The 12,969-nt window shown below is 43.0% G+C and overlaps 1 protein-coding gene across 1 annotated transcript in view; it reads left to right on the top strand.

The window, feature by feature from the left end:
- Positions 1-12,969, top strand: part of RNF150 (ring finger protein 150) — a 211,494-nt gene that overhangs the window by 162,152 nt on the left and 36,373 nt on the right. The window contains exon 5 of the mRNA XM_077279239.1: positions 12,613-12,709. Within this exon, the coding sequence (XP_077135354.1) occupies positions 12,613-12,709 (97 nt within the window). The remainder of the gene's footprint in view (positions 1-12,612; positions 12,710-12,969) is intronic.

Raw genomic sequence — 12,969 nt, 5'->3', positions numbered from 1 at the left:
CAGGCACAAAACTCCTAGAAAGTGCATCAGCTTTCACGTTCTTCGGACCAGGCAGGTATGAGACCACGAAGTTGAAACGGGAGAAAAACAACGACCAACGAGCCTGTCTAGGATTCAGGCACTTGGCAGATTCAAGGTAAATCAGATTTTTGTGATCAGTCAAGACCACCACACGATGTTTAGCTCCTTTGAGCCAATGTCGCCACTCCTCAAATGCCCACTTCATAGCCAACAACTCCCGATTACCAACATCATAATTCCGCTCGGCAGGCGAAAACTTTCTCGAAAAAAAAGCACATGGCTTCATCACAGAGCCATCAGAGCTTCTCTGCGACAAGACAGCCCCTGCTCCAATCTCAGAAGCATCAACCTCGACCTGGAAGGGAAGAGAGACATCTGGTTGACATAAGACTGGAGCTGAAGAAAACCGGTGCTTCAGCTCCCGAAAGGCCTCCACGGCCGCAGGAGACCAATTAGTCACATCAGAACCCTTCTTGGTCAAATCCGTCAAAGGTTTAACCACGCTAGAAAAATTAGCGATCAAACGACAGTAAAAATTAGCAAAACCCAAGAACTTCTGAAGACTCTTAACAGACGTGGGCTGAGTCCAGTCATGAATAGCCTGGACCTTGACTGGGTCCATCTCCACAGTAGAAGGAGAAAAAATAAAACCCAAAAAGGAGACCTTCTGTACTCCGAAGAGGCATTTTGAGCCCTTCACAAATAAAGCATTAGCACGCAGGACCTGAAACACCATCCTGACCTGCTTCACATGGGACTCCCAATCATCAGAAAAGACCAAAATGTCATCCAAATAAACAATCATAAATTTATCCAGATATTCTCAGAAGATGTCATGCATGAAGGACTGAAACACAGAAGGAGCATTAGAGAGTCCAAAAGGCATCACTAAGTACTCAAAATGGCCTTCGGGCGTATTAAATGCTGTTTTCCATTCATCTCCCTGCTTAATGCGCACAAGGTTATACGCACCACGGAGATCTATCTTGGTGAACCAACTGGCACCCTTAATCCGAGCAAACAAATCAGACAATAGTGGCAAAGGATACTGAAATTTGACTAATTTTATTCAGAAGACGATAATCTATACAAGGTCTCAAAGAACCGTCCTTCTTGGCCACAAAAAAAAATCCTGCACCAAGAGGGGAAGAGGATGGGCGAATATGTCCCTTCTCCAAAGACTCCTTTATATAACTCCGCATCGCGGCATGCTCTGGTATAGACAAATTAAAAAGTCGTCCCTTAGGGAATTTACTACCAGGAATTAAATTTATAGCACAGTCACAATCTCTATGAGGAGGCAGGGCACAGGACCTGGGCTCATCAAATACATCATGGTAGTCAGACAAAAACTCAGGGACCTCAGAAGGAGTGGAAGAAGCAATAGACACCAACGGAGTATCGCCATGAATTCCCTGACAACCCCAACTTGACACAGACATAGCTTTCCAATCTAAAACTGGATTATGAGCTTGCAGCCAAGGCAGACCCAAAACGACAACATCATGCAAATTATGCAGAACGAGAAAGCGAATCACCTCCTGATGTACGGGAGTCATGCACATGGTCATTTGCGTCCAGTACTGAGGCTTATTCTCAGCCAATGGCGTAGCATCAATTCCCCTCTGAGGAATAGGAAATTCCAAAGGCTCCAGGACAAAACCACAGCGCCTGGCAAACGACAAATCCATCAGATTCAGGGCAGCACCCGAATCCACAAAAGCCATAACCGGGTAGGACGACAAAGAACAAATCAAAGTAACAGACAAAATAAATTTAGGCTGTATAGTACCAATGGTGACAGGTTTAGCGATTGTTTTTTAAGCGTTTAGAGCATGCTGAGATAACATGAGTAGAATCACCACAGTAAAAGCACAACCCATTTTGACGTCTATGACTTTGTCGCTCAATTCTGGTCAGAGTTCGGTCACATTGCATAGACTCAGGTCTCTGTCCAGAAAATACCGCCAAAGGATGAGCAGATTTGCGCTCCCGCAAACGCCGATCAACCTGAATGGCTAAAGCCATAGAATCACTCAGACTTGTAGGGGTGGGAAACCCCACCATAACATTCTTAACGGCCTCAGAAAGACCTTCTCTGAAATTTGCAGCCAGGGCACACTCATTCCATTGAGTAAGCACCGACCATTTCCGAAATTTCTGACAATACACCTCTGCTTCATCCCGACCTTGAGAGATGGCCAGCAACGCTTTTTCTGCCTGATTCTTAAGATTAGGCTCCTCATAAAGCAGTCCAAGAGCCAGAAAAAATGCATCTACATTAAGCAATGCAGGATCTCCTGGCGCCAGAGAGAAAGCCCAATCTTGAGGGTCACCACGCAACAAGGAGATAACAATTTTAACTTGCTGAGCGGAATCACCAGAGGAACGAGGTCTCAGAGATAGAAATAACTTACAATTATTCTTAAAATTTTGAAACCTAGATCTATCTCCAGAAAACAACTCAGGAATGGGTATCTTTGGTTCTGACATAGGGCTACGAATAACAAAATCCTGAATACTTTGCACCCGTGCAGTAAGATGATCCACACTAGAAGTCAGAGTCTGAACATTCATGTCTGCAGCTGAGCTCAAAACCACCCAGCGTTCAAGGGGATGAAAGAAGCTAAACAGACTGCAGCAAAGGAAAAGCGGGAGGAAAAAAAAAAAAAAATGTACTCAGGTCTTCTTTTTATCCCACTTCTGCGATGCATTAAACACTTTTGGCCTGCTATACTGTTATGATCCTTAGTGGTTGAGGATCACAAATTTCTCCAGCTAAGTAACAAACATAGGACAAGCTCTAGGGAGGTGGCAAACTGGACTGACCGCAAATCTGAACCTATCCAAACACACTAGAAGTAGCCGGTGAACGTGCCTAAAAATCCTAGACGTCTCGAGCCAGCCTGAGGAACTAACTACCCCTAGAGAGAAAGAAAGACCTCTCTTGCCTCCAGAGAAATAATCCCCAAAGATATAGAAGCCCCCAACAGATAATAACGGTGAGGTAAGAGGAAGGCACATACACAGGGGTGAAAGCAGATTCAGCAAATGAGGCCCACTAATACTAGATAGCAGAAAATAGAAAAGGGAATCTATGCGGTCAGTAAAAAACCCTTACAAAATATCCACACTGAGATTTCAAGAACCCCCACACCAACTAACGGTGTGGGGGGAGAAACTCCGTCCCCTAGAGCAACCAGCAAGCGAGGAAATCACATTTTAGCGAGCTGGACTAAGAACATAATGAACGCTGATAATCAAAAAATGATCAAACAAAAACTTAGCTTGTCTTGGAGAGACTGGGAGCAAGGTAGCCACAAGGAATCTGAAGAGCACTGAATACATTGATAGCAGGCAAGGAACTGAGTCTCCAGGTGAGCTAAATAGGAAACCAACCAAGGATAACGAACCAGCTGATGCTGCAACCTGCAGAAAGACAACACTACACAGTACCGCTTGTGACCACTAGAGGGAGCCCAAAAATAGAGTTCACAACAGCAACCCCCACATGTATTCAGGCTGTCTAGCAGTCGCAAATCATGCAGCTGCGGCAATGAAAACTAAATCTCCGGGCACAGCAAAACACTCGGAGATCACCGGAGCATTCTCAGGAAAACCCGAGCAACGAGTATATTCGCTCATCACTAGTTGACACACATTGGACATTGATCGTCTGTGCACAGGAAAGGAGATCAATGCCTCATTGGTGGAGGACGCACCAGAGGAACCCCCACTGATAACTAGAATGGGGGTCTGGAGCCCCTGGTTTCTCCTTGATACACGATCCCAATGTGGAGGATTTTCGAGTAGAGCAGTATTTGAGCATAGGTCTGACAGAAACATCCAAATGCAGCGCTCAGTTTTTCAGCCGGCTTATAGGCTTTGAAACATAATGTCCATTATGTGACACTCCTTTAATTAGTTTATTCTCAAATTTTTCTCTTAGATTATCAAGAACCAAATAGAATCCAATTTCCTCATTCAATGAATTTTCCCATTATATAGGCAACTCATGGCGTTCCAAACCGCACTGCGGTACCTCTGTATCCTTAAAGCTATTTTCACAAGTTGCTTTTTTGTGGGGGGTTTTTTCTGCAGGCAAAATCTGCGCTCTTGGCAGTAAAGAAGCCGCTTACAAAAAGTAGGTTTTGCTGCAATTTTTTGCTGATATTTTGCTGTGTTTTTCAGGAACCCACAGTTCAACTTTGCTTCCACCACAGAAGCATGAACACAGGTCACCAATGCAAGACATATGTGAAACCATAAAACCATTTTTCAAAAATGACAATTTGATCAAATTATTTAGCGGAAAAAGATTTTTATGTCGGACAAATAGTGAATATTCTGAACAAAAACGTTCATGTGAGTTCATGAAAAAATACACAGTTACAAATGTAATATTGGGGGGAGGTGAATTGGTCGGGAATAGTTTACTTAAGACATGGACAGAGGGATGAGTTTGTAGGACACAGTTTACTTTCACACTTTGGTCAGCCACAGGTTTATACACATCCTAATTTAATTAAACTACTAATCCCAGCTGCTATTCTAATGTGAGAAGACTAAGATATTATAGTTTAAACTTGGGAAAATAACAAAAATAAATGGGTTTCACATACTGCTGTACCTGCTTTTTTTCACTAAAAACGCAGCAAAACCTGATACCTGTGTTTTTATTGCATTTTTGCACTTTTGCATTGCTTTCTGTGGGTGAAAAAAACACTGAAAGAAGTGATATGTTGCAGTTTTTCAAAAACACAGCAGATTTACAAATCCGTCAGGAAAAAAATGTGTCTGCGTATTATTTCTGAAATCTCATAGACTTCAGATACTGTAAAACACCGCTTATAATTTGCATTAAAAAACTCAGCAAAAAAAAAAACCTGCAGCAAAAACGTAACATGTGAACATAGCCTAGTGTCATACACCGATATATTTCTGGCAAAATCCATATACGGTTAATCCTTTTACAAACAAGTTTGGCTTGCTCTATCATGCTCCATCTGATGCTGTATTTATTACCTTGTTTCTAAAATATATTAACTCAACATTAATATGCTGTATAGAGCACCATACATTGCCACTCAGAAACCTAACGATTGTTATTTTTATACCAAACTCTAAGACTATGTTCACACAAAGCATTTTTACTGTGCTCAAATCACAGGTTTTGCTACATTTTTGCTGTTGTTTAATGGTGTTTTTGCTTCTTTTTTGGTCCGTTTTACACTGACGAGAATCACAGATATGTTCCCTGAACAGTGATCCATATGTTATCCGTGTGCAGTGCGAGGATGCAATTTTCTCGCATTTAAGCATCTGTGTGACATCAGTATGACATCAGTACGGCTTAGATTTTTTCACTGGCTTGTAAAATGGACATACAGTGTAATGGATCCATGGGCTCAAATATTCATGAAAACATATATACAGTCTATATACACTGCTCAAAAAAGGGAATACTAAAATCCCACATCCTAGATATCACTGAGAGAAATATTTCAGTTGCAAATCTTTATTCATTACATAGTGGAATGTGTTGAGAACAATAAAACATAAAAATGATCAATGTAAATCAAAATGAATATCCCATGGAGGTCTGGATTTGGAATGATACTCAAAATCAAAGTGGAAAATCAATTTACAGGCTGATCCAACTTCAGTGGAAATGCTTCAAGACAAGGAAATGATGCTCAGTAGTGTGTGTGGCCTCCACGTGCCTGTATGACCTCCCTACAACGCCTGGGCATGCTCCTGATGAGGCAGCGGATGGTCTCCTGAGGGATCTCCTCCCAGACCTGGACTAAAGCATCCACCAACTCCTGGACAGTCTGTGGTGTAACGTGACGTTGGTGGATGATGCGAGACATAATGTCCCAGATGTGTTCAATTGGATTCAGGTCTGGGGAACAGGCGGGCCATTCCATAGCTTCAATGCCTTCATCTTGCAGGAACTGCTGACACACTCCAGCCACATGAAGTCTGGCATTGTCCTGCATTAGGAGGAACCCAGGGCCAACCGCACCAGCATATGGTCTCACAAGGGGTCTGACGATCTCATCTCGGTACCGAATGGCAGTCAGGCTACCTCTGGCGAGCACATGGAGGGCTGTGCGGCCCTCCAAAGAAATGCCACCCCACACCATTACTGACCCACTGCCAAACCGGTCATGCTTAAGGATGTTGCAGGCAGCAGATCGCTCTCCACGGCATCTCCAGATTCTGTCACGTCTGTAACATGTGGCCAGTGTGAACATGCTTTCATCTGTGAAGAGTACAGGGTGCCAGTGGCGAATTTGCCAATCCTGGTATTCTGTTGAAAATGTCAATCGTCCTGCACGGTGTTGGGCTGTGAGCACAACTCCCATCTGTGGACGTTGGGCACTCAGACCATCCTCATGGAGTCGGTTTCTAACCGTTTGTGCAGACACATGCACATTTGTGGCCTGCTGGAGGTCATTTTGCAGGGCTCTGGCAGTGCTCCTCCTGTTCCTCCTTGCACAAAGGCTGAGGTAGCAGTCCTGCTGCTGGGTTGTTGCCCTCCTACGGCTCCCTCCACGTCTCCTGGTGTACTGGCCTGTCTCCTGGCAGCGCCTCCAGCCTCTGGACACTACGCTGACAGACACAGCAAACCTCCTTGACACAGCTCGCATTGACGTCCCATCCTGGATGAGCTGCACTACCTGAGCCACTTGTGTGGGTTGTGGAGTCCGTCTCATGCTAACATGAGTGTGAAAGCACAACCAACATTCAAAAGTGACCAAAACATCAGCCAGAAAGCATTGGTACTGAAATGTGGTCTGTGGTCCCCACCTGCACAACCACTTATTTATGGAGTGTGTCTTGATAACTGCCATCAATTTCCATCTGTTGTCTATTCCATTTGCACAACAGCATGTGAAATTGATTGTCAAACAGTGTTGCTTCCTAAGCGGGCAGTTTGATTTCACAGAAGTTCGATTCACTTGGAGTTATATTCTGTTGTTTAAGTGCTCCCTTCATTTTTTTGAGCAGTATATATATATATATATAAATTTCATACAGAGCTAGACTGCAGAATAGCCGGTAATTCATTTGTCGGCTTTTGCTAAATCATTAAAGAACCCGACATGATATGAGACATGGTTTTTATACATTAACCCAGTGCATATCCGTTAGATTTATATATATATGTCCCTCAGTAATCATGTTAGTAGGGTGTGTATAAAATTTTGCAGCTGTAGGTGTTAAATTAAATGATTAATTCACGAAAAAAACTGGCATGGGCTCCCACACAATTTTCTCCACCAGAGAGGGAAAGCCAGTGACTGAGGGCAGATATTAACAGCCTAAAGTGGGGCCATGGTTATTGCCTACCACCCCCCCCCCCCCCCCCCCCGGCTAAAAAAAATCTGCCCCCAGCCACCCCAGAAAAGGGGTACAGACCAAAAGTTTGGACACATCTTCTCATTTGAAGATTTTTCAGTTTTTTCATGACTATGAAAATTGTACATTCACACTGAAGGCATCAAAACTATGAATTAACACATGTGGAATTATATACTTAACAAAAAAGTGTGAAACAACTGAAAATATGTCTTATATTCTAGGTTCTTCAAAGTAGCCACCTTTTGCTTTGATGACTGCTTTGCACACTCTTAGCATTCTCTTGATGAGCTTCGAGAGGTAGTCACCGGGAATGGTTTTTTAATTCACAGGTGTGCCCTGTCAGGTTTAATAAGTGGGATTTCTTGCCTTACAAATGGGGTTGGGACCATCAGTTGTGTTGTGCAGAAGTCTGGTGGATACACAGCTGATAGTCCTACTGAATAGACTGTTAGAATTTGTATTATGGCAAGAAAAAAGCAGCTAAGTAAAGAAAAACGAGTGGCCATCATTACTTTAAGATATAAAGGTCAGTCAGTCCGAAAAATTGTGAAAACTTTGAAAGTGTCCCCAAGTGCAGTGGCAAAAACCATCAAGCGCAACAAAGAAACTGGCTCACATGAGGACCGCCCCAGGAAAGGAAGACCAGGAGTCACCTCTGCTTCTGAGGATAAGTTTATCCGAGTCACCAGCCTCAGAATTCGCAGGTTAACAGCAGCTCAGATTAGAGACCAGGTCAATGCCACACAGAGTTCTAGCAGCAGACACATCTCTACAACAACTGTTAAGAGGAGACTTTGTGCAGTAGGCCTTCATGGTAAAATAGCTGCTAGGAAACCACTGTTAAGGACAGGCAACAAGCAGAAGAGACTTGTTTGGGATAAAGAACACAATGAATGGACATTAGACCAGTGGAAATCTGTGCTTTGGTCTGATGAGTCCAAATTTGAGATCTTTGGTTCCAACCACCCTGTCTTTGTGCGGCGCAGAAAAGGTGAACGGATGGACTCTACATGCCTGGTTTCCACCGTGAAGCATGGAAGAGGAGGTGTGATGGTGTGGGGGTGCTTTGCTGGTGACACTGTTGGGGATTTATTCAAAATTGAAGGCATACTGAACCAGCATGGCTACCACAGCATCTTGCAGCAGCATGCTATTCCATATGGTTTGCGTTTAGTTGGACCATCATTTATTTTTCAACAGGACAATGACCCCAAACACACCTCCAGGCTGTGTAAGGGCTATTTGACAAATAAGGAGAGTGATGGGGTGCTACAGCAGATGACCTGGCCTCCACAGTCATCAGACCTCAACCCAATCGAGATGGTTTGGGGTGAGCTGGACCGCAGAGTGAAGGCAAAAGGGCCAACAAGTGCTAAGCATCTCTGGGAACTCCTTCAAGATTGTTGGAAGACCATTCCCGGTGACTACCTCTTGAAGCTCATCAAGAGAATGCCAAGAGTGTGCAATGCAGTCATCAAAGTAAAAGTTGGCTACTTTGAAGAACCTAGAAGATAAGACATAATTTCAGTTGTTTCACACTCTTTTGTTATGTATATAATTCCACATGTGTTAATTCATAGTTTTGATGGCTTCAGTGTGAATGTACAATTTTCATAGTCATGAAAATACAGAAAAATCTGTAAATGAGGTGTGTCCAAACTTTTGGTCTGTACTGTGTATATATATATATATATATATATATATATATATATATATATATATATATATATATATATATATATATATATATATATATATATATGTGTGTATATGTGTGTGTGTGTCAATGGCATATATATATTTACATATACTATGTGCATATATTTATTTTATCTATTCTAACCAGTCAGTGTGATTTTACTGTACAGCGCCCTGAATTGCCGGCTTTTGTAAAGGACTCCGGTGCGTATTTCTCGCAAGTCACACTGATGGTCCTTGTGGTGTGCGAGTTTTTTTCGCACCCATATACTTTAATTCGCGAGTGTCTACTGTAATACGGTGCAAATCGCAGCATGCTGTGATTTCTCTCGCATGTATAATACGGCCGAGAAAACAACGGATGATAGGAGTTGCCCCATAGGAGCTGCACTCGTACGCATGAGATCTGATTTTGCTTTATGAGAGGCCTCTGACTGAGGTTGAAGGGGTAACAGTTCTCCTTATGGAGCGTGACAAGCCAGGGTAAGGAGACTTATAGGCCATGCAAAACTTTTCTAGAGACACCTTTCAATTAAGTTCATTTCTATTTCTTACTTTCTCCCCACTTAAGAGTGAAATTAAGATATTTTTTATTGCCATTGCAAAACCTGTGGCTTCCAAGTGTATCAGTTCTATGCCTCAGCCCAAGATTACAGCAATGCTATACCCAATAGTAGCAGGGAATACATGTGCTGTGTCTCCTGTGCCTGCCCATTTTATAGATCATCGTTAGATTTCTGTTGCCAACGGGTTTTTTTATGTGAGAAAAGAATGGGAGAGCTTACGTCTCCTTAGCTCCCTACCTAACGTCTGTGGTAACTTTATTTCTCAGACATATCACTGAACTACTGAGTACCAGGTCCTGGTTCTGGATGGAGAGAATAGTATCACCGGGATCTTAGAGGGATTTTCCCCTAATGTGAAACTTTTGTTCAGTATATTGGCCTTGGGTTGGAAAGTAAAAACATAAACCTTTACTGTCCTCCACACGAACTTCATTGTCGGTGTCCTTTCATAAATAATGCCATGTGATTTCTGCAGCCAGTCAGCAGCCCGTGATGGACTGCAGCCTTCACATTCCATCCGGACAGGACACAATAAGTTTAAAAGTAAGAGAAAACTCCTTTAACGTTAATGAATGCACAAATCTAGGTTTAGATGCATTGTAGGAAACCTAATCCATACTTAATATATTGATTTTGGCTTCTTCTAAGGAATGCATATGGTTAAACAAGCATGTTATGAGACGTGTGGTCTTATTTGAAGTGTCACACCATCTTTTTGTGGCTAGTGTGAACCGCGGCAGAACTTCAGTGAATGTTTAGGGTATGTGCACACATTGCGGATTCCCTGTGGATTTTCTGCGGATTTCGCCTGCGTTTTTACACCTGCGGATTCCTATTATGGAGCAGGTGTAAAACGCTGCGGAATCCGCACAAAGAATTGACATCTTCGGAAAATAAACCACATCGTTTCTACGAGCAGAGCAATGTGCACTGCAGATTTGGTTTTCCATAGGTTTACATGGTACTGTATAACGCATGGAAAACAGCTGCAGATCCGCAGCCAAATCCGCAACATGTGCACATACCCTTAGATGTTGAAAGGCAGCTTGTCAGACTGTGTCCGCACCATACGCCATGATTGCTATAATGCAGTTTGCATCCCACATCCCGCTGTAAACATACCGTACTTCTAAAGAGCAGCAATGATCGCTATCGCACTCTCATTTCTGACACCACTAGAAATCTGCGAGCACTGTTTCATCAACAATGATAACATTTTTATGAGGCATAAAATAAAGTTTTCCTTTAAGGGGTACTCCCATCTAAAAGATTCTATCCCAATATGTAATAGGTATAACAATAATATTATTACTAAATGCCTCCAATTGGAAATGGAGTATAGTTTTTCTGATTCGCTATGTCTCTTTCCTCATGTGCAGGCATTGCAGGACCTTAGGTATCCATGGATATGACCACTAGCAACTAGCTAAGGCTACGTTCACATTTGCGTTGTGTGCCGCAGCGTCGGCGCCGCAGCGCACAACGCAAACAAAACCGCAGCAAAACGCATGCACAACGCTGCGTTTTGCGCCGCATGCGTCCTTTTTTTTAATTGAATTTGGACGCAGCAAAAATGCAACTTGCTGCGTCCTCTGCGCCCAGACGCGGGCGCCGCAGCGCCGCATGCGGCGCAAAACGCAAGTGCGACGCATGTCCATGCGCCCCCATGTTAAATATAGGGGCGCATGACGCATGCGGCGCCGCTGCGGCGCCCGCCGCTGCTGCGCCCGCCGCTAATGTGAACGTAGCCTAACTCCCTGTCATTGTATCAGTGGTCGTATCCATGGATACCTAAGGTCCTGCAATGCCTGCACATGAGGAAAGAGACATAGCGAATCAGAAAACCTATACTACATTTCTAATTGGAGGTATATGCTAATATTATTATTATGGGGAAAATCATGGTTTATTTAACGGTTAATCAGTATTAACATGTAGTTCTATCTAATGTGTATAGCCACCATAAGGGCTCGCTCACACAAGCTTATAACATGGCCAGGAGCTATGCAGCATTTTATCGGAAAGCACTCGGACTAATGTTATGCTATGGGGCAGTACAGATCGCCAATTTCTTTCTCATGCCGATTCGGGCTGAGAAAATAGTCACAGCATGTTGCGGGTGCATCCGATATAATTGGACCGTGCGCACCTATACAAGTCACGGCCCCCCGAAGAAGCCTACGCAAAACGCGCGTAGGGGCTGCCTGTCCCTTGACTCACGGCGACCAAGATGGGTGAGAACTAGTCTTTTATTGGCCATGCTATTTGTTGCACTTTAGGGGCTGAGGGATACACATTTACTTTGAAGCATGGTTGTTCAATGAACTTGTACCCTTTTGGTCGGATTTTAACATCAGTGAGTCCTTTTGGGATTCTTTTACCTGTGTCCTTCTGTTGTATTTACATTTGTTACATCTATTTGCTTATTTTTATCTACATGAGTATTGATTTTTGTAATCATTGTTACTTTGGTTAATAAATTATTTTGGATTATTTATATCATTGGGTGACTCTAACTGTTCTAATTTTGTATAAGTCTATGGGTGCGTGTGAATCATCGAACTGCCCTCGGATGTCATCCGAGTGCAGTCCAAGAAGATGGAGTAATTAAGTTCTCCGTCTCCTCGGCACCAGTTATACGATTCTCTCATGTGAGAGAATCAGATCACACTATAGTGACACTCTGACAGAGTTTGATCCGAGTGACATTAGCATAATAGGCCCGATTGTCACACATGACCCCGGCCTAATAGTGACCTATCTACAAGGCCTCAGGCATGCGTATCCCATTCTTGTACTATGCAGCTAAGTTGTAAATATCCTAACATTATGGTCACAGTTAAAATTCTGAGGACTCACTAACAGTTTTACAGTATCCATGTGCTGACAGTCTATATGATATCATCGCTTTATACTGTAGTGGTTTTATATTTTACTATCTGTTCATTTTTTGCAGACATCTGTTCCATAAATCCTGCGTGGACCCTTGGTTATTAGATCACCGCACGTGTCCAATGTGTAAAATGAACATTCTGAAAGCCCTGGGTATACCGGTAAGACTGTAGGACATCGGGAATGTATTGGTTGCTGCACATTGGTGATATATCTCCCATCATAAGTCATTTCTTGACAGATAGAGAGAGTGATGAAAAAAGTCATTTATCACCTATACGCACACATGCTAAGTAATAATTAATGTCTGATCGCTGGGGGTCCCACCCCTGGAGAAACCCAGCTATCTGACATTTATCATCTATGCTGGGTCTTGTGGTAAAACTACATTGTAAGTATGTTCTTGTTGTAGCCTTGTTTT

This window comes from Ranitomeya variabilis, chromosome 1 (genome assembly GCF_051348905.1).
Source record: "Ranitomeya variabilis isolate aRanVar5 chromosome 1, aRanVar5.hap1, whole genome shotgun sequence".
In the NCBI taxonomy this organism is placed as follows: domain Eukaryota; kingdom Metazoa; phylum Chordata; class Amphibia; order Anura; family Dendrobatidae; genus Ranitomeya; species Ranitomeya variabilis.
Note: the sequence above shows the minus strand (reverse complement) of the source record. Positions and strands in the feature narration are given on the sequence as shown.